At 36.0% G+C, this 24,028-nt stretch overlaps 1 protein-coding gene across 1 annotated transcript in view; it reads left to right on the top strand.

Moving 5' to 3' along the window:
* LOC128863946 (hemicentin-1) overlaps positions 1–24,028 on the top strand; it is a 94,359-nt gene that overhangs the window by 23,201 nt on the left and 47,130 nt on the right. Inside the window, exon 5 of the mRNA XM_054103374.1 lies at positions 1,853–1,984. Coding sequence (XP_053959349.1) covers positions 1,853–1,984 — 132 coding nt within the window. The remainder of the gene's footprint in view (positions 1–1,852; positions 1,985–24,028) is intronic.

Below are 24,028 nucleotides of genomic sequence, written 5' to 3' on the forward strand. Positions count from 1 at the left end.
AAGAGATGAGGACAAGTTCCCCACGCGGCATCAGCATGGGCTATGAGCCTGAGTGTGTCACACAGTGGACAACCGCTTCAACCTTACCTAACGTAATGGTAAAAACTTGTAATCCTTGGCGTGAGTCGGATGGCGAATGTGCGGACTAGATGTCGCAATTGCACAAGAATGATAAGTTAAAAGACTTGGCCACCCGAAGCAAAATTGTCAGTGTAGCTTAGACTGACTCGTCACAAGTATTCTTACGCTCTTTAAATCAATCGTTGTTCAGATGGCAACGAAGTAACATGAGTTGTAGCTACGTTGACTTTTTCTTATATCACCAACACAATCTCAGTTTTGTCGTAAGCAAACCACTGTCAAATCAAATGTTCCGTAAGCAAATCAACTAATTCCTTCAAAGTCGCTGTGAGCCGGCTAGCGGTCTAATGTTAGTCACATCTTCTGAATTCACTCCATCGTCGCGATTGGCGCTTTTCGACGTCGAGCTTTCCTTATCATTTTAGCAGATACTTGGTTTTTTTTAATTGTATATAGAACCGGCTTGATAGCAGAGACCTTAAAAGGCTGAAACGGCGTATCAGTGGTACTATTAGAGTAGTGGATCAAAGTCGCCCTGGCAAACGACGCATCTTTTCTCGCCTGACTACCCACATCGATATTTTTGTTGGTATACACCTTTGTAAATCAAGTCTTCAATAAAATATCCGTCTAGCCAAGAGCAAAAGCAAAAACAAGTCCAGTCCACTTCTTTCGGCCTCTTAAAGAATCAAGTCACATTTTATTCAAATGATCTGTAAGGTAGCTGAATATGTTTTTCAAAATCAACACAAAAGTTTATACAGTACACATAGGGCTACTTTACCGTATGCGATTAAATGGTAAGTAAAGCGATACTCATTTATATGTTGGAACCCTAATTGAGCGTTGGAGAACAACATAAGGGGACAAAGGAGGCAAACAATCCACTCAGCCACTTCAACCTTCCATAAGTACACTTACACTTCTTTGCAAAGGTTGGGTGCAAATGTGTTGGCGCAAGCGATTAGGTGTTGAGGACACTCATCGTACTCTGTAATGGTTTGTTGCTGCTGGAGTGTGTGTGTGTGGCTGATAAAATGTGTGTATTTTGTACATAAACGCAAGTGTCTGGCGTGCCACATAATGACTGTTTAGCAAAGTCGCTGTCCCCGCTCTAATAGTTACTTTTATTTTTTTTTCTTTACTTTATCTCTTCTTTTCTACTTATTTTTTCCCGGGAAATGTATGAAGTTCAAGGGGATAAAAAAGGATTGAGGAATGACACTCAAACACACACAAATGCATAGACTTTATTTTCTACCCGTATTGTGTTTGTCCGATTGTTTGTGGTAAGGACACAAATAAAAAGTAGGGAAGTTACGTTACATTAGCATTCGTACGTGAGTCAAACTGAAAAGTTCCATACACACACATACATGCATGCTTACCCATCTAAATACATAGACTGTACAAAGGAATGTGATACACAAAACCGAAAAGTTAATTAATTAGGTCGCCACACTCAGTTTGTTTGGCTTTCAATAGGAGACTTTTTGAAATTTCTTTCCTTGTTTATTCAATTCTTTTGCAAATTCGCTTCCTAGTGTGTGTGTGTGTAAAAAACCCACACTTGAACCACATTTGAAAATGTCTCCGAAATGCATACCGAATTTTTTTATTTGGTTTCCTTCTCCCTTCTACAAATATATTGATATTTACATATGTGTATGTAGTTATATATCCTTACATACATATGTACGTACTTTCCTGACTCATTCACTCTTTCAGAAGTTTCCTACATTTACTATTAACAACTTTTGTCTTATTGCAGTGGTCAAATCAGTGGAGGGCGAGAAGCTGGTATTGACGAATGTACATCGCACTGACATGGGCGGATATTTGTGCATTGCCTCGAATGGTATACCGCCGTCCGTGAGCAAGCGCTTCGACGTGCATATCAATTGTAAGTACCGCAACAATAACAATAACAATCGCAATTACATTTGAATTCATTGGAAGAATGAAGTCCCAGCAAACACAAATAAGGAATATTTGAGAAAATTTGTGTTCTAATAATTCTTAATATTGAAAATGCTGGTGACATTCTACACAGAATTTAGTTTAATTTGTGGCTTATTACAAAAAACAAAAAAAAACTTTTTGGCAAAATTACATTTCTGCTTTACATTAAAAAAAATTCTAAATACACTTAAATGGGGCAGTTTCGCCAGATAACCAGTTTTTCTATAATTTCTTGTGAAAAACTGAGAGTGTCTTTTTATGTTAAAATATTTTAAATATTAATATTCATGCTTAAATTAATGTACAAATATTAAAAAAAAAAACATGGCGGCGTTGCAGCTGCTCAAACGTGGATCGTTTAATTTGCGCCGTGGAATGTACAGGCTCTTGTAATCAACTGAAATCAACCAGACAAAAAGTTTTCGTTTTAACAAAAAAAAAAAACATGAAAATTTTCAAATACAATAAAAAAGAAAAAAATTACACTTTTTTATAAACCAATATTTTTAGTGATAACTAATAGAAAATTTGAGGTATATGCAAAGGCCAATATGTTAAAGAGTATCGCTATAAAATTTTAAGTTGGTATCTTAATTACTTTTTCAGTTATATTCGACAGCGCGGAAAACAATGTATTTCGATAAAAACGCAATTAAAGTTTTCGATTTTGTTCACGCTCGATACTTCATGATGTTATAGGGACTTTCTAGACTTTCTATTAAGGGATTACATACGTCCAACAGCGCCAAAAATGTGCTAAAAGAAAAACTGTTTTTAGAAGTCATAGCAATAGAAATAAATATAAAAAAAATTTACACATTATTCATTGGTACTCACTCTTTATAAAAAAAAAATTATTTTAATTTTTCGTTACAAAACTTAGCATATAAAAAATCACGTGACCCAAAGTACAATGAAAAAGAAGTTGTTCCACGATCTGCATCATTTCTCCTTGAAATGTTGATGGATCTGTAAAACGTAAAAAAATTAGTTATAAATAGTTATAGTTGTCGAGCCGGATTTTTGAAGTTCGAAAAATTTTGCAATTTACGGCATTTAAAAAAAAAGAATGCGTGTTACGTCATAAATGTCACACCTTAATTATATTTAAAAAAACTTTTTAATAAAAATATCAAAAGCCAAATCTATAAGGAAACCCCTTTCGAATATTTAAAAAAACGCATCAAAAAATATTAAAAACGTATGAGTTATCATGCAGACCGTGCCGGAAAAAGTAGTTTCGCGAAAAACGAGATTAAGGTTTGATGTACAGGAGCGTGCGGACCGCTCTCTACCTAGTTAATGGGCTGTAGAAGCTATAATGAAAATTTCACAGTACATTCCTAAGATATTATACATTCCAAATTACGAAGAAACCAAAAAACGATTTTTTGAAAATTTTGGACTTATGTAACCCCTTAAGCTTAAAAACTAAAAAGATATATTTTAGATTATAAATGAATTTTTAAAGCAAAAAAATGGAATTTTTGAAAGTGCTGGAGGAGCTCTCCCCTTAAAAATTTTATATTCTGGTTTTTTCTTACGGAATCATACACAAAAACTAGTTGTAAAGTAAAAGAACAGTTAAAAGGCGGAATAATTATTATCCGTCGAGAAAGACGAAACTGACGTTCAAACGACGGTCGGTTCTACGTAACCGGAACGACCCGGATTTATATCCGGTCAAGGATTGTCACTTCATCAGCATTCCGCGTGTATGTATGGGGAATGTTTATGCTGCTACAATAACAACAACGACGAGTATATAGACTCCGTGAAGATATATGTTCTTTTGTCAAATTGTATTGTACTTACGTTTTACTCTGTTATCGGCTAGAGGTCTTTTTCAAAAAAGACTTAAGCTAGGGCACATTCCAAAAGGCTGGAGGAGGGTTAAGGTGATGTTTATCCCCAAATCCGATAGATCCGTTCATGATACAGCGAAAGACTTCAGACCCATCAGTTTACTCTCTTTTATCCTTAAACTCGTAAACTATAGCATATCTTAGAGTAATAAGATTACAACTACACCCAAACGTTAGCACAAGCTCTATAACTTGTGCTCCTAATATGTTAGGCTCAGACATAGGTCTCAACGGCTGGATAAACAACATTCTTGAAACTAGAATAATCATCGGCAAGGTAGGCAGTAGCACAATCCTCTGTGAGCAGAGGAACTGCACAAGGGAGCCCAGTTTTTAAAGACCTCTTTGTTATCGAAGGAAACGCCTTCCATATGGTTCGACAAGGAGCGTAAAAAATGGTAATCGGACGGTGCAATATCCGGAGATTACGGCGGGTGCTGAAGGTCCTTCGAGTTCTTGGAGTGCGGCTTTGACGGCTTGTGAAACACAGAGTATGGGAAGGAAGGAATATTGTTTGACCATGTTAATCAGGTCTTTTCAGTCGAAGAGCCTCATTCACGGAGTGTAGCGGTGTAGCTGGGCAATATAGAACCCATTGTTGACCGTGGTATTCTTCTCAGGGATTTTCCAGTGCCACATGCCCTCCTAGTCCCACCAAACACATATAATGATCTTCTGTGGATGAAGATCCGGATTGACTCAAGGCATTGTCGTATCTCCTGGAGCCACCCACTCCATTCTTTGGTTTAAATTATGTACTCATACATGCACACATTTCTCATTTCCCGTGATGAGTCGGTACAAAACCCGCTGTTTATGACCGCGTGTTGCTCGATGGCGGGCGAGATGTTGAGAAGCAATTTGAAGGCGACTTTCTTTGTTGTTCTCTTTGAGCTCGTGAGGCACTCAAGCTTTTTCTGTAAATCCCATTAAATTAAGGTGATTGAGAATCGCTTTATGATCGTTCTTTTTTCCCCTCGAATACACGACTTTTTTGGTGATCGTCCTTCTTCAAAGGTGATATGAGAGGTTTGTCAGAGAATTCAGAACGCCTTCCGCTGCGAGACGTGTCATCGAAGTTAATGTAGTCATTTTTTAACTTTGCAAACCATTTCCGTGTTGTAGACTCGTCTATGACACCTTTTCCATACACGTCGCAAATGTCTCGGACTGCTTGAGCAGCTTTTTGACTTCGATGAATAGCAAAGAAGAGCAGGTGTCTAAAATGTTGATTTTTTTCCTCCTAGGTACTCCATTTCTAAGCCTCAAAACTAGGACTATGAATAAGTTCGTGCGGTTTTTTTTCGAAATTTGAAACTTTATTGACGTAAAATGGTTACAAATTTAATATTCAAAATATTGTCCATCGCTTACTACTACTTTTTCCCATCTTTCTGGCAATTCACGGATTCCCTTTGTGAAAAATTCGGTCGGTTTTGCCGCAATCCACGAATCGATCCATTTTTTGACTTCATCGTAATTACGGAAGTGCTGGTCAGCCAGGCCATGTTGCATCGATCGGAAGAGATAGTAATCGGATGGCGCAAGGTCTGGACTATACGGCGGGTGGGGTAGGACATCCCATTTGAGCGTTTCTAAGTATGTTTTGACCACTTGTGCAACATGTGGCCGAGCATTGTCATGTTGCAAAATAACTTTGTCGTGTCTATCGGCGTATTGCGGCCGTTTTTCTCGCAGTGCTCGGCTCAAACGCATCAATTGTCGTCGGTAGACATCCCCCGTAATCGTTTCATTCGGTTTCAGTAGCTCATAATACACAACACCCAGCTGGTCCCACCAGATACACAGCATAACCTTCAGGCCATGAATATTCTGCGCCGACGTCGATGTTGAAGCATGGCCAGGGTATCCATACGTTGCCCGACGTTTTGGATTGTCGTAATGGACCCACTTTTCATCGCCAGTCACAATTCGATGCAAAAAACCCTTTCTTTTGTGCCGTTGAAGCAGTTGTTCGCATGCCATAAAACGGCGTTCAACGTCTCTTGGCTTCAATTCATACGGCACCCAATGGCCTACCTTTCGGATCATTCCCATGGCTTTTAAACGTTTGGAAATGGTTGATTGATCAACTCCCAAAGTTTTTGCAACCTCTTCTTGCGTTTGAGCCGGATCTTGATCGAGCAATTCCTCCAATTCGGTATCCATGAACTTTGGCGGCGCACCCTCGCGTTCTTCGTCTTCCAAGCCAAAATCACCACTTTTAAAGCGTGCAAACCACTTCTGGCACGTTCGCTCAGATAGAGCATGCTCACCATAAACTTCCACCAAGATACGATGACTTTCGGCTGCTTTTTTCTTCATATTAAAATAATGAAGAAGAATTCCCCGCAAAAACACATTATTTGGCACGAAATTCGACATTTTCAAGTGTGGTAAAAATATTGTTGTTTATGCTTCAAATAAAAAACTTATACTGACGTTTGTGCCTTACGACAGTAGCTCTCCAATGAATGTTTGGAAATGTGGATCGATGGAATAATAATCAAGTTACGCCATCTGTTGTAAAACCGCACGAACTTATTCATAGTCCTATCCAAGATATCAAACCTTTAATGTACCAAAAATGAAAATGAAATGAAAAATGAAACCTTTAATGTACCAATTCCATTTCATCGAATCTATGTATATTAGTTTCATAGTTTAGAAAGGAGCTAGAATTGCTTGGCCATTCGTGAAAGAAAGTACTTTTCACTATTTATACGAATGTCCAGGTCTATTTAAGACTTCACTCTTTCGGTAAGCTTTTCCTACAGCAAACTATTGAAATCTCAGACATGGAAATACTTGGATCTGACGAAATGGATCTGAGTAAACAAACAAAAAAATAAGATATCACACGAGATCAGTGGTGGTGAAACGGCGCTAGTCACTTATTAGGATTATTTCAGCAGAAATACTCAACCACTTTAACAATAAAAACAACTTAGTTATTGTCTTTTGCAAATTAATCACTCGTACTTGAATTCTGCTTGTTCACCCACTTGCACAAAAGTGAGGTTATTTCGAAATTTCATAAAATCATCACAGTTTTTTGCGTTATTATTTCTAAATACAAATTTGATAGCTTAAAATAATTTGAATTATTTTATAATACTTAATTTGGGCACAAAATTTAATCGAAACTGATAATAATTATCCAGAAACTCTAAAGCAAAAATAAATATGGAATACATAAACAGCGTAAGAAAACACGTATGCGCCATACAATGACAAGTTTTGACTATTTATTTATTCACTTTTTCATTTAAATTTATCCTTCATAAAAATATAGTTCATACTACAACAAAAAACATTTTTATGAATAGTCTGGCAGCACAGTAAGAGTAAATCCCACTATTGCCCAGTTGCATTCCTGCAATACGTGACGATCGCTGATTGGTCGATAAAGAAGCGAAGAAAACGGGAGATGTTTAACAAAGCGGGAACCGTGTGCGCAAGGAAAAGGGCACACAATGAACAGAGGGCAGAGCGATAGGCACAAATTTCTTAATTTGTTTGTATAAAGTTAAATTTAATAAATAAATTTCTTACGGATTTCAAAAAATTTTTCATTTTAACAACCATATAAAGCAACTCAGAAGCGCCTAAAAATATATGGCAAGTACATAATCTGGTACATTAAGGAACTGCTAAGTCTCTGCAATGACGAAGATATTCTAAGATTTATCAAGTCGCAACACATCAGATGCGCTGGTCGCATCATCCGCAAGGACGGCGGTAGGCCACAAAGCTTCAAAGCTACAATCGTTTATGCCGAAGACTTCGTGGTGGACCAAAAATAACTTGGCTGCATAACGTCACCACGGATCTGAACAAACTGGGCGATTACTGGAAGATTAATGAGGCAGCTAAAGCCCACCCCGCGCTGCAAAGCTAATAGTCGACATTTTCACAAAATCTCAAATGTTTTATTCAGAGTTTCCCAGGAAAACCAAACTGGATTTTGAAATTTTTTGCCGCGGTCTTGTGCTCCTATTTAACGTCTACTCCAATTTTTATTTTTGCATGGAAGAAAACACCGAACACCGTTAGCACAAACAGTTTTCAAAAATCAATGCGATTTTTGAACCACTTCAAAACTTGTCCTTCCTTTTATTCAAACTTGAGGAGCTATAAAATTGCATGCCGGAAATTCTTCTGAAAATCATGAGTAAAAACTGTGACATTTTGATGCAAATTTGCCGAATTTTTACAAATTTCATATCGTCCCCTTAGTATAACAATAGCCTATGTGCTCATAGGCTATTATTTTTTTATTGAATTTTTGGATTCTCCATCGTCGATTTTATATGTGGTCAAAATTTTGTCAAATTCTAGTTCCACAAAGTGGGTCAAAACGTCAGTCAAAAAATAATAAATATTTACAGACATAACGAGATTTGAGTGAGAGCTACTTTTGACAAAAAGTTTGAAATTCATTTTCTCAAAACATCAAAAAATTTATAGGCTATTTTAATACTAAGGGGACGATATGAAGGTTGAAATTTCGCTTTATATGGGTTTTGTTATAAGAAAGGTTATAAAATAACTTTTATTGTATAAAAATCTTACTTACGCATAAATATATTACTATTTTTTTTTAATAAATAAATAAATTATTTCCTACGTTATCATTTTTAATTCAATAATTACACTGGTAATACTCTGCAAGAAATTTGAACACCACTTTGATTGAAATTTAAAATTCTGTTAAAAATTAATCTATTTAAATAAAGATGGTATAGCCAATGCCTTTGTTACTTTGGAATCACCTTGGCTTAAGAAACAATTTTGTAAATGTTCGAATAACTCTCTTAAATTTGTTTTGAACATCAAAATGGGCGAAGTAAAGAACAAAATGAGTTCATATTCGTTTATTGTTCAAATAAGTTTTAAGTGTTCTTTTATTTTCTTTTTTGTTGTAGTATGTACCATATTTTTCTAATAAAATAATTGAAATTACAAAATACATAAAAAAGGGTCAAAACTTATCAATATGGCATGTACACTTTCTTTTGACGCTGACTGTATATACATATATATGTCCATATTTGTATGTAGGCATATTTTAGATGTTCCAAAAAATAAACAAAAAAAATGTTTTCTTTTATGCTGCCCCATACATTTACTCTATGGTCAAAAAAATTAAACGCCTACACCCACACTTTTTTTATGTACGTGAGCTTACGTTTTATTTGTTTACCTGTATCACAAATGCCTTGAAAATTACCATTGGATTCTCATCGGAAAAATACACTTTTTTACACATTTAATCTTAATTTTTTCAGTTATTAAATATTTACATATCAGTATCATTTAATCTTCTGTTTTAATTCCCCTTCACAAATGTCCAAAAAATGATAGCCTGCGCTTTATTAAAAAAAAAATAAAATTATTTATACTACTTTAATAGAGAGCAATGGGAATTCAGTGATTATTTTTGAATCATTGGTGATAATATTTAATAAAAATAATAGTAAAAAAAAAGTTACTAATTTCTTTTAACATAGAACCAATTTAGGGGGGCACAAACAATTTTGTCTTTTTCTTGGACCACCCTAGTAGCTGGATATATTTCACATATATCCGCCTATATTTTTATCCGCATCTGAATTATATTTTATAAATAACCCCCGTTTACGCTATTTTTGGCCCAAGCAAATGTGAGCTGATCTGACTTTTTTTGTAGTGCCGGTTAAGAATCTGCAGTTCGTACTTCGGCCAACAGGTCAAGTTTTCTCTATAAATGAGTTATCAATAAAGTCGATATTCCAACAAGAAGCATTACTATATAAAGCAAAATACAAAATATTACGTGCATTTGAACTACTGGTATTTGAAATTAAAATTTGAAATTTGAAAAGGTCAAGCCAAGGAGCACCAGGAGATTTGGTGGCTCCTAAAACACTCAGGCCAAAGAGCCCATTGTATTTAAAGCTCTGGAAAGGGGGTAGATAGTCAAGGAGGGAAGGAGAAATGTATCAGAGAAAGATATAGGAAAGAATATATAAAGAGATAGAGATAGTTAGTCCTGTGAGAATTTTCGAGATTCTTTGGCAAGTCTGTAAATATTCTCCAGTTTTAGAGAACGACTATTACTCATTCTCACGACATCGGAACCCAAGACTCGTAGCCGTGCTCTAGCAAAGGCAGGATACTCACAGAGAAAGTGCTCAGTGCTATCCGCCTCCTCCAAGCACGACAGGCATATTGGGTCCTCTATGATTCCAATGGTGGTCATATACTGACCACATGTGTTGTGTCTTGTAATGATACCGACCATCAACCAGACGTCTTTCCTTCCAACTTTCCTGCTGGTATTTACTTTATTATTTTATTATGCAACCTGAAACATCTATTGTGTGTCAACCATTTGGCAGATTCCTCGGTTGCACAATGGACTGTGATTGCCCACTGAAAGCATATACCTTCAAATTTAAGTTCGCATTTGCATCCCTTTTACATTTCTTCTACAAGGTGTTTCTCAACCATTCTCTGATGCTCCCGTGAGGGTATTTGTGTAAGAACAGATTTCGGTAAAACAGCCAGTCTTAAACCCTTAACGATGGTCGCTTAACTAACAATGGAGTATCACTTGTTGTCCTGCGTAGCTTTTGGTGCAGATTTAATTGTACTCGAAGGCATTAAGTCTTCTTTGATATAGCGTAGATACCATTTGATCCCTATGCAGCCAGTCCACTAACATTTCTGGCCTCTTGAAGCTGAGGGTTTGTATAGAAGTATGTCCAGTACTCGTTCTTGGCATTCTTGGAGCGTAGTTGCCTTGCATTTTCCTCCCATAAACCAAGCACAGTCCAGCCCTTCATAGACGAACACAAGCCCGACCACCGGCGTCAAGATTTAGATACCAAGGAAAGGACTTTCTTTGCCTGTATTATATAAAGATTAGCTAAATGGCAGCTTTGCCTCATACGCCTGAAGCGATTTAATGGGGAATTCTGTAGAAACTATTTGACGACACTTAGTACGCCCCTGGCCTTTATGTTTCAAATTACAACCCAATGGGCACCAAATTGAAAATTTTGACCTCGTTTTTCTCTAACCTACATTTCTCAAGCAGGCCGGACGTATAACTCAAAACAAATCTTGACTAACTTACTTTAAATTGATTGATTTCAACTTTTTATTCACAATTACATTCTGTTTCAGTTTTTGGTACTTATAGTATCATACGAGGTGGCGCAAAATTATTCATATAATTTTGTGTTTGAATAACTCTTTTACTAAATAAAAAAAAATCATTTTGAGTGATGAAAAACTTTATTTTAACCTCCATGCGCTCCATCGCTTGTCTGTTTGTAAGCTGAAGCTGATTCGTTCACAAGTCTCAAATAAGACTTCTTCTGTAATTAAAAATTGCAAGTGCAATTGGTCCGGTCGCGCAGCCTTAAAAAAAGACTTTGTCAAAGGAAAGTTGTATAAGTACCGTAATCCATTCCTCCTATATTAGGTTAGGTTAGGGTGCTTGCTTAGGTATAAGTCAAGGCCCTTTGGATGACATCAGTGCTAACGTTATCAACGGCACTTTTTCTATCCAAGAATGCAGCCTTGGCATATTGTTTGTTCCCTAGACAGCCACTACTGTTGAATTAGATTTGCCTTTAGGGTACGAATTTTGTGCAGTTGATATACCAGAGCTCTTCAATGAGAGTATTTGGTGTATATCTAAAAGCCTTTCAAAAGTTTTTAAAAAGAAAACGAAAGACTGATTCGTCTTAAATCATGTCCCCATCTACCTACTTTTGATATGAAGCCGACCTTATCTAGCCAACAACTATGTGGAATATAGCCTAAATTTAGACACACTTTAAAAACTTCCACTAGCCATGGAAAGCTACAGTCCATTGTTTCCTTTAACATCTTTGCAATGATCTCATCAAAGCCCGAAGATTTGAAAGGTGCAAAAGATTTGATTACCCATGCAACTTTCTACTTCGTAAGAGATGCGAGAAGCTGAAGATCATATTGGCTCCGGCTAATACTTCCACTTCTACTTTCGTGAGTGCTGTATCCAGGAAAGTGGGTGCTTAGGAGAAGTTGTAAAGATTCTTCTGTTGTAGCAGTCCAAGTATCATCTGGTTTTTTTACCCAAGATGGCAATGCATTATCCTTGGAAAGTATACGGCTAAGCCTAACAGAGTCCACGGTAGATTCAATAAACAAGCAAAACTCTGTCCTGCTCTCTTTCTTCATGTCCCTAATTGACTTCTTGTACTGTCTCCGACTTTTCCTGTACAATACCCAATTGGCTGTCGAGGAATGGGGGTTAAAGTTCGATCTAGATTCTTCTTTTAATTTTAAGAGCTCATTGCTCCAACAAGAAAGATGAGTTTTTTAGTATATTTTACCGAACGCGACCTTTTGTAGGTCCTACTAAATGTCTTCTCTAATGTTAATAGGGTTACTACTCTAAAGTATTCCGTGAGGAGGATTTGGTTGATCGGAATTCTTCCTATCCTATTATTTATTACATTTTTTAACCATTTCCAATTGGTTCTTAATGGATTTCGATACGATATGGGTGGATCTGCCTTAAGATCCAGATCGTAGCTGTGGTTCGAAAAAGAGTTTTGTTGGAGACCTTCTCTGTTTTTAGACAGTAAAGTAAGATGACATACTACGTTTCAAAAAAGGTGAAGGCGGGAGTATTACGACTGTTCATACCGAAAGGTTAGTATAAATAATGAAATCGTAAAAGAACTCACCTCGCTCGTTCGTCTCTGAGCTATCCCATAAAGCGTGCCTCGCGTTGGCGTCGCATCCAAGCTCAGATACATATTTTTATAAAATTAAACGCGACATAGTCTCCTTTAGGGCTTATACACTTCGTCCAACGCTGTTCTAGATTGTTAGTGGTAGTCCCAGTGATCTGAGTGAACCAAGTCTGGAGACGAGAAGATTACTCGACTTCTTTGATTCAAACGCATGCCAAGCAAAAAAGTATACCAATCTGGCTGGAAGTTGGTGTGTGTTCTTCCAAGAAATGCTACTACGAAACATAACCTCCATACGCGTCAGTAGTGCCATCTCTCAGACCTTGCATGGTCTCTCAAAGGTCTTTCTTTCTCGTATTTAACTTTATAAAAATATTTTATAAAAACAAATTCCATGTGAGCACGATTCTGATCCCGCTCTTAATTTACAAAATACCGTAACTTAACAATCTAAAATGAACTGCCCTCTAAAATTTTCTGAACTGGAAACATTACTTATATTTGATTTCCATATTGGCTTAAAGTTGAGTTAAGTTTAGACTAATTGCGTTTTAAATCCGAAAAATTTTAAGTTTCGACTTATCGCTCACACATCTATCCATATAACAGTTTGACAAATAATTTATTGAAATCAAGGAAGAAAAGTCTGGCCATAAATTTCCGCTTTTATTGAGGAAGCTGTAATTTTCAGCTGAGTGTAAAATCGTTTCCAAAGGCTTGACATTGGAGAAATTGCTTTCATTTCAGTCAATTCTCGCATATGCCGAAAATCTAACCCAAATGTTTGTTGGGTTCGTCCTATTTTTAGCAAAGCATACACCTACATGCAAGCTCATTTGTCTATTTCCATTTAAAAATGAGTTTCGTTTTCAATTAAATTTGCCACTTGAAGGCCACCAAATCCTTTACTATTGACTGTCAGACAAAATAGATGTTAAGCAAATACACAAAAAAAATTATTTGGAATTTAGTAAAATGTAAAGGAAAAAGCTTAGGCTTACATGACTAATACTATTGGTATCCATGACCTATATAAATAAGCAAATTCTATAATACATACATACAGTGATGGCCATTCTTAAAGAGGTTGTTGTTGTACCTTAGATTTAATTCTATGATATAATGGATGGTGCAAAAAATAATTAGGAAGAAACTACATGCAAACATGCTTCTGTATATAATATAAACTATAAATATAACTGTAAATATGTAGGTCTGTATTTTTGCACAGATCGGATCAAATGTTTTCATATCCTTCAATCATTTTCTGTGAATTTGTGGGTAGACGAATTTGAGTGCCAAGGGGCTAGCGTGCCTGATGTTATAAATTCTATTATGGGTACCAAGTCGATTGTAGTGTTTAATGACGAAATATCGTTAAAGTTTGTAAAAAAATGTGCTTCTCTTTATTATAAATCCTCTTACTCACATAGAGTTACCTCTTATACCAAGTGTACCTCAAGGTAGTATTTTAGGACCTTTGTTATTTGTTTTGTTTATTAATGATATTTGTTCGTGTTTTCCCTTTGCTAATTTTCGGCCGCCGTATCCGAATGTGTTGGTGCGTAACTACCATTCGGAATTCACAGAGAGAACGTCGGTTCGAATCTCGGTGAAACACCAAAATTAAGAAAAAGTTTTTTCTATTGGTGGTCCCCCTAGGCAGACAATGGCAAACCTCCGAGTGTTTTCTGCCATGAAAAAACTCCTCATAAAAATATCTTGTGGAGGAGGAGCTCGGCCACATACCCAAAAAGGGTGTGTGTGCCAATTATATATATATACTAGCGAAAACCCGCCCGTTTCGCTGGTCGTCTTTAAAAAAATCTAGATTAATTAATTAAATTAAGCCGAAAAATACTGTGTGTTTTTTATAAAAATTCTCGCGCATGAATAGTAATGAAAAAAGTTTTGAATAGTAGTAGCAATTAAGAAGCGTTTATTATTTTTTTTATTGTAATGCTCTTTGGTATACAATATTTTTCGTTTTTCCATGCGTTGTTGAATAAATGAACAATACCGACGGCAATTAAGAAAAAACTTGTGTATACTCATATAAATTTACCACTGTTCACTTTGCACTAACAAAATAAAATTTCTTTCTTTTCCGGCTTTATCGTGGCAAATAATATTTTGAAACAATTTTGCGTGAAAAATTTTAAATATTTCAGTAAATCTTCGTTTCCTATCAAATAGATGCAAAATATTCTAAATATTTACTCAAATGGTTGTTTTTATCAGAAAACAATTTTAAAAACATGGTTTTCTCTGGAGAAAAAATACTCACTTGTTGTTTGCTTGAAAAGCAGATCAGAAAGAAAGTTTGAGCGCGTCGTTCTGCATTTGCATAGATGCGCTCCCCTTTACACATAAACAACAACATCAATCGTATGATACATACACTTCGTCGTGTACGAAAAAGCAGAGAAGGAGAAGGGCACTGTTATATTCCCCTCCGCTTTAACCCAGCTATGTGTTCAGGTGCAAATGACTTTTTTGCGTGAAGTCTGATATAAATTAGTTCTATTTACTCTTCTTAAATTTATATAAACTTTTCCAGGCAAAGTAAAAAAACTGGCATATATTTGCTTCAACCGTATATTTGTGAGTACACAGGTAATACGTAAATATATGAATGATATAGGTAATACCTACCTCATATTAGCATAACCTTTCTGCAAAAAATTAAGGAAACGATCACCAATCACGCCGGCAATGATACAATGAATTTTTCACTATAACTGACTTCAGATTAACGTTTATATAATAAGGGTATATGTAACATTTTAAAATTTTTTAGAATTTTTTTTTTTAATTTTTAACAATAAGTGGTCTTCCTCTTCCTCTTCCATCTCCAGCTCCATCTCCTTTCTTTATCCCGGAAACGGGCAGTAAAAATTACTTCACTTAAAAGCTTTCATCCACAGCTTCCATCTGATACCCATATTGTACAAACACATCCAAGGGTACCTTGGTCCACCTTTTTGGCTATATCTCGAGACCCTGGTCACTCAGAGATCTAAAAAATACTCTGTATTAAAGCACTCATCAGTAGCTTTGATTTGATACCCACAATGTGAAAACACATCCTAGGGTTACCCGGGTCCTCGTTTTGGTCTTCGGCAGCGCCACCTGGTGGCGAGTGGAATCAATAAGCATATTATACTAACCTTCTCCGTGGAAAAATATATATATATACCAAATTTCATAATAATCGACCCAGACACACACGACCAAAATGTATTCAATTCTACTGAATGCTATGTGCGGTACAAAAAATACGTGCGGCAAATAGCAAAAACACACTCACTTAACCGACGCACCGCACACACACGCGTTATCGGATTTCAACCAAACTTCACAGAAACCTTTGCCAAAGCAACACCAACAATGTGTGAAACTTTCATTGTTTTCCTTATACGTGTTGCTGAGATTACCCCGGACAAATGCACACTTTTTTTCGGCTTAATTTTTATATATATAGATAATTTTCTTCTCTATGCTGATGATCTAAAAGTGTATGCTGAAATAAAAAATTCCAGTGACTCAGCCATCAGACATCAGTCTGAGTTGAATAATTTATTTTCCTGGTGCCTTATGAATCATTTATTTCTTAATGTTGAAAAAGGTCATAAAATCACATTTTCTAAGCTTGAAACCCCGCTAATACCTCTTATCATATCAATTACTCTAATCTTGTTTCGTCCGATGTGATAAAAAAATTGGGCGTTTTCTTTGATACAAAGCTTAATTTTATCACGCATTTAAATTATGCCGTTTCCAATTCACATGCTATGCTCGCTTTTGTTAGACGTCACTCAGCGCACTTCCCTGACCCATATACTCTTGAGATATTATACTCTGCGTTTGTTCGGTCCAAATTAGATTATCCTGCTTTTATTTGGAGACCTTGTCACGCAGTCCATATAAATCGAGTGGAGAGAGTTCAAACATTTTATGTGCGTTTTGCACTACATTCACTCAATTTCTCAGACCCGAAACCATCATACGAATCCCGCTGTCGTTTGATTAATCTCTTTCCATTAAGTGACAGAGGTGCTTTTCAGGCAGTATCATTTATCTTTGACCTCATTAATTTCAAAATTGACTGCCCGGTCCTTCCAGAAAGAATACAGTTTAATGTTCGCAGAAATTTTCGCCGTTGCAAGATTTTTCGCGATGGTTTTAGTAGGGCATTATATAGTGCCAATGCACCACTCGTTAGAACGTTGTCTGACCTTAATTATCTCTCCATCCTTTTGGATTTAGATCTTTCTAGGGCCAAACAAGAATTTAAAATGCAATTAAAAAATTACTTGCTATTTACTTTCTATGTGAGAAATCAAAATAATACCTAGTATATATTTGTTATTTTAGTTTCATAATTATTAATTTCGTTGAAATTCAATAGTAACTTGTATATATTTCTAGCAATTCAATGGTTTCTTTTGTTGATAATCTAAATTTTACTACTATTTTTAATATTAAATGTTGTAAATTTGTGTTTTAGTTCTGAATTTATATCTTAAATGTCTGTTCTGAATTTTGTTCCACATTAATGAATAAATAAATAAATAAATATTTTATGCCCAGTATTGAAAACACAGTAAAATAATAATGAATATTGCTTCATCGTTTTTTAAAATATACTCCTTGGAAATCAACACACTTCTGCATTTGCTTGAACCAATTTTCAAACCACTTTTGCCAATTAGAAATGGGTATCCCCAAAATGTGCTCTTTAAAGGCTTCAACAGCTTCTTCAGGCATTGAAAGACGTTGCATTTTATTTTTGATATTTTGGATCAAAAAGAAATCATAAGTTGCCAAATCATGGCTGTAAGGCGTATGACCCATTAATTCGTTATTTTGTGAGCTCAAAAACTTACTTCTCTGAGTCGATACGTAAGAGGTCACATTGCCTTGGTGAAATATAATTCGTCCTCCACCGTTTGTTTTGATTAATTATCCAAAACTTCTCAGAATTGTCTGTTTTGAGTTTCACTAGTGATACAGTTGCAACATGACCAGATTTTCGGAACAAATATTTTGCGAGGACCATTTGCTTTGAGGTACTTCTTCCGTGAACAACTTTTGTTGGATTAAGCTCGTCTTGGAATAACCGATATTTTTGCTATTGTATATTGTTGTTCTGTTACCTGCTGATATGCGTAGTTCCCAAATACGTCATCTGCTACGATGCCATAGATGTGTTTTGAATCACAGCAGCTGAATTTCTTCAACATATTTTAACAGTAGCCGTCCTTTTTCAACCAGTTGTCAAATTGTGGGGTACGTGAACAAATCTTCAATCTCGTCCTCAATTAACGCATAAAATCGATTGTTTCCGGCACAACAACCATTTTTGGGCGGCTTTCACGACAACCCACGGCCATGTTAGAACTCGTTATACCAACATTTCCGAGGGGCTAAGCGTGGTGCTTCAATGCTAAAAGTCACATCGAAAAACATTATAAATCATCGCACGAGAAATTTCATGAGTTAATTCCATCTTTTAGGCGAAATGAATTTTTGAATTGACTTAAAAAAGAAACAAATAAAGCTCTTAAGTGAACATTATTATGTTCAAAAAGACCCAACTTTTTCGATAAAAATATCGGGTTACAGCTCATCATCCGTAGTGTTGCGAAGGCGAAAATATTAAAGGTAACACTGGTAAATAATATAACTTCAAGTAAATAGTTTCCAGCGGCTTCAAAAAACGAAATTACCTTGCCTGTTTCAAAAAAATCTCTTGCCTTTGTTTCTTCGGATTACAGACCAGTGTTTTCGTATTTGAGCCTTTAATGACCAGGTGTTAATGATGATTTGCCTCTTTTCAGTCTCTTACACTTTTCAGAAGCTTTTGACTCCGTCAACCATACTTTGCTCTGATGGAAACTCAGGCACTTCTCTGCATTTTCAAACAGCTCCACAAAACTTCTAGATAGCTGAAGGTGGAGTTCAGCAAGTCAAGGAAAAAAGAATTTAATTAATAAAGAAACAATAGCTTGCGTGCCTCAGGGTTCAGCTCTTAGCTCTCGGGAATTAAGTATGTTTGTCGATTTTGGTGTACAAATATGTTAATGTTCAGACGTATGCCGTTGATTTTTAGTTATACCTTTCTAGTCATATTGGCTTGGTAATATTCTGTTGGGGAGAGAAAGACTTGGGTTTTATTATGAATAATAAGTTAAACTCTCTGATCACTCAAATATGTAAATTAGTTGGTAAATATGTAAATTAGTTGGCTATATTTACGTTGTGTAAGAATCTCGGTGCTCTTGCCATTCAATTAATTTTACCCCACTCAACATTTTTTGAATTAGTCTACAGCAAACTTGATTCAATTTCGGCCGGAAAGATTAATGTAGCATTTAATATTATTGCGATGTGGCGTGTGGCACTACTGGGGATGTTCACATGTCGCAAAGGAAAATCAAAAAGCTGGGCCGCAATATTTTGAATTTTTTGAACGCTCACAAGAAACTATGTCTTCATGTTTAAATTTCTAAAGTGGAAGGCTCCATTTGTGGAACAACATCAAGACGCACACCACAAATATGAGGAGGAGCTCGACAAACACCTAAGAGAAGTGTACGCACCAATTATTTATTTTATTTATTTAAGGCTCCAAAATAATTATATGACAATTTTCAACTCCCCAAGTCACTGAGACTAAACATTCTAGTTTTTCTTAAATATCGAGTGTTTTTTATTTTAAGAGCTTGAGAATTTAAAATATTTATACAAAACATAAATATTTTTCGAGTTAATTTTTTTTATTATAATCTAATAGACGACTGCAAGGCATTTGCTTTCTCAATATGGCACCCGGTCATGGTCCATTTAGATGAATCCAATTTTTGACTTCTTTCTCCAATAAATCTGTCCGTATGGCATCAATAGTGGCTTGAATATTGCAATAAATCGATTGTTAAGCACCCTGCATGGCAAGTTGCGCCGTCTTGCTGGAACCAATTGACGTCGATGCTTAGCTGATTAATTTTTGGAAACAAAAATTCAGTCATCATGGGTCGATAACATTCGCCATTCAGTTAGCCGTTAGCTGCTGTAAGGCAGCTCCTTCCTAATATCGAAAGTAATAAGGACCAACGATAGCGGCAGTGTCCTATGAACTTCGCCAACAGATTTATTGTTCTGTGATCAATTCTTTGGAGCCGAGTTTCCATCATTGGTGCTACATTGTTTCTGAGGTCTTCGAAGATTATTGGGTTGTTGGCATAAGCCAAAATCTTAGTACCAATACAACCCCATGTAATGAAATCCAACGGCGTTAAATCGAAAGATTTCTCACAAACAATTTCTCAAAATCACACCCAAATAAAATCAGCTTAATCTAAGTTAAGGCGTACGAAAGATATGTACAGCAGTTTCCACGCATAAGAAACTTTGAAGTTGGAACTATTTGGATGCAGAAAACCAAAAGTGGCATAGAAGTCAGATATAATAAAGTTGAAGTTATTATTAGACGAAAAGGCAAATAAAATATAACACCGAGTTCTTTAATTTCATTGAACTTCTGAGGAATAGTACCGAAGATGATATAGGTCGTGCATGATAGCTTAGCACTCTTGGAAAATTTTAGATGATATCACTTATTCGTTTTAAGAAGCAGGATAAAGCTACGGCACCAGTAACAGAATTTAGTAACATCATCCTAAGCCGTGTGACATCATCGGAATTGTTCACAGTCGATAAAACTTAAGGCAATAATCTTGAAGGCGGGAAACGACAAATTATAATTCATAAAAAGAATAAATAGTTGAGGTTTTAAGCTACTGCCTTGGAACACCACTGAAGAGGCTATGAAGGTACTACAACAAAACCTCTATCGAGAGCGCACAGCACCTGAATTCAATGATTTGAGAAATACAAAGTAAAATCAAAGAGAAGCAATTTGCATAGTAAAATAATGTGAGATGCCTTGTCGCCGGCTTTGATGAAATCATAGTCAACTTGCAGTCCATCTGAAAATGCATCAGTGCAGTATTCGCCAAAAGCGGCTGGGTCGGAGAGCATGGACCTCTCTGCATTCCAAGTTTGGTAAAATGGGCCTTTTCACTCAAAATTAGATTTTTTCGCCAATAGCGGCTGGGTCGGAGAGCATGGACCGCTCTGCATTCCAGGTTTGGTAAAATGGGCCTTTTCACTCAAAATTAGATTTTTTCTTTTACTATCATAAGCAAAAGTTTGTAGATTGAAGAGAGCATAGAAATATGCTATAATTAGTGACGTCATTTGTTTTTGTCACTTTTCAAGATAGCTGCTAGATTGCTGTTAGTTTTCAATAATCAATGAGAAGTCCTGTAATTAAAAATTTCCTAGGTTTCAGAAGTGATAAAATAGCATTAATACCCTTACTGATATCTTCCAGTGAGACAAGCAATGGAGGGCGCAAAGGTAAAAATAAAGATTTCCATTACTGAAAATAATTTTTTTTTGTTGAAAAACTCATTCAAAACTAAAATTGGGTCAATAATTGGCGCCCCTTGTATAAAATGTAATTAAACAGTTATATAAACTAAATACTATAATGAATGTATCAAAAGTAAAGAGTTGTGAAATTCCTCATTTCATATACCGACTTTTACAAATTAAAACTTAATCGTAATAACTGGGTGCAAAAAAATAGGAACAGGGTTAAGTATACGCCTTGTCAGATCAATCCACCATTTTTCGATCGTATAATTTACTCGTCAGCTATATTTTATTTAAAAAGGCATCCAGTTTGTAAAACCACAAAATACCGAAAAATCACAGTATTTCATACTCATCGAGCAGCAGTAAATTATTCCCACATTTCCCATTTGTATCATTTATTTTTCGTTAAATTTGCTGCTTTGTTTCAAATTCACACCAAATTTAGAGCAGTCAACTTTCCTTTTTTCACATCAAAAGCACATAAACTTACGAACAAACATACAGACGTTTTGCTCCCCATATATTACATGACCTTAGCTTCCAAGGATATCAAACCAACAACATAACAATCAAAAACATCAAAACTTTTTAAAAGTGAAACAAAAACGCAAAACAAAACCCACATTCAAATGTAAGCCTTTCATTTTTAATATACGTACTAAATAATTTTTAAAGATTCCTAGATTTATTTGTCGATGGAGGTCATTACACTTCGGGTGGTGTAGAAAACAACAAAAAGGATAGGTACCCTAGCCTACTGAATATTCAGCAACGCAAAATACGCTGGGGCGAACACACAGTTGGTTGATGTGGTCGATATGTACATTTGTATGCTTTTATATGTACAAGTAGATTTGATATAAGCACTTACTTATGTATGGGTGCGAGCATAACCATAGACAAAACCGCAAAGTTGTTTTGTTAATTTTATGAATGCTGGAGTTTAAGCTGACTTTAAGCTTAGTAACAATTTCAAAAGAGTTCTATTTCATTTTGTTGTTGTCTCTAGGCATACACCTGGCAGGCATAATGTGCAAAGCTAAATTGTGCCATTCATGTACATATTTATTTTAAATGCTAAGTTACATTCATATATTACACGGGCATTTATGTGTCTATATACTTAAAAAATCAATCAAAAAAAATATTAAATTTTTGTTACCAGAGGGTAATCAATCTAAAGGTATTGGATTTTCAATTGAAATAAAGCAATGAAAATTCAAATCGATTGGGCACTCTCTTTTATTTTTGTGTAGAATCATTCATGAGATTTATTTTTTTAAAATAATCACTTTAAAATGTTGGGCGCATCTGCGACATAATTCGGCCATCCGTAAACACCAATTTTGAATGACTCACTGCAGGACTTCGGTCGATATCTCGTGAGTAACTGTAGCAATGTTGGCTTTCAACGTCTCAATCGAAGCTGGTTTATCCACAAAGCATTTAGACTTTACCTACCTCCGCAAATAAAAGTCCAAAGGTGTAATATCACAAGAACTTGGTGGTCAATCCACTGGTCCTGGATGAGAGATAAATTGCTCAACGAAACGACGACGCAGTAAATCATTTTTTCACGTGCTGTATAGCAAGTAGCGCCATGTGGTTGAAACCAAATTATATAGAGATCACAGGCTTCGATTTCCGGCATCAAAAAATCGTTTATTATTAGACGGGAGGCGTTCGTTATTCGCTATTATATTGCCGCCAGCCTCGCCTTTGAAGAAATATGGGTCGATGATTCCTCTAGCCCTTAGGCCGTTGCAAACGGTTGTTTTCACTGTATGTAATGGCTGTTCTTGATTGGCTTCGGGTTTTTCTTCAGTCCAAATATGGAAATTTTTTTATTGACTTAACCATTAAGCCGAAAATGGGCCTCATCGCTAAACATCATAAGTTGGCATGAGCGCGCGATGACCACTTTTCACCAAGCGTCGATTGCCGTAATACAATTGTACGATTTGTAAAGGTTGTTGAGGCGTAAGTATTTCCATGATGAAATTTCATTGAATACTGAAAAAAAAATTATGTGTTTAGTTTGACAGTAGTCACGCGTGATCTGTCAAAACACCCCTATTGGAAAAAGTACCTCCAATCTGATCACCCTTTATATACCGTAACTTATATACATTTCAAAACTTTTTTTTCATTACACACTAACAAAATTAACAGTATAGCCAACAACTCTTCTCTTCAGCTTGCTCCTGCTAGCATTTCACATCAGTATACAGTTTCACGGTTCTGTACAAAATTGTGTGTGGTTAAGTATTGCCACTTCTCGATCCCAAATTCATCTAAGCATTTATGAACAGCATAATAGGGCACTCTTATATTAATTTTTTTTCGGTTTGTTTTTTTATTAAACTTAAGTGTCACTGTGGGAACTACAGTCTATACAGATGGCTTTAAAATGGATTGCGGAATTGAAAAATCTGTGCGTCTTTCTAATTTCTATAGTGTTTTCTAGGCGAAAATCAGGTGGAGAAATCAGACAACACGCAAAGTTAACAGAACCTTATGGCCCACATACAAACGTCAATACTGGCAGTTATGAAACGAAGGGATGCCTTCAGACTTACTTCAGGGATAACTGACTTCTGGTCTATCGGCGAACAAGCAGCCAAAATGGGCATCCCTCAGAACACACACTGTCACAATTGTAAGCGGCCATACGCGATTTCCCATTTCTTCTGTGAATGCCCTGCCCTTTGGAAGGCGAGAATATAAACCCTTGGCAAACCACTGATCGAGAGTCTCGAACAACTGTCTGGCTTAGATGTCAAAAACCTAATAAGATTTTTAAACCGCACATATTGTATATAGTCATGCTGTAAATAACCGTTAAACAAGTTGGTGACTAGGGTGTGGCAACAAAATGATGCGGAGGCGAGATTTGGATTCTGAATCACCACTTTAACCAGCCAACCACCCAAGTGT

The sequence above is a fragment of the Anastrepha ludens genome, chromosome 5 (genome assembly GCF_028408465.1).
Source record: "Anastrepha ludens isolate Willacy chromosome 5, idAnaLude1.1, whole genome shotgun sequence".
NCBI lineage: Eukaryota > Metazoa > Arthropoda > Insecta > Diptera > Tephritidae > Anastrepha > Anastrepha ludens.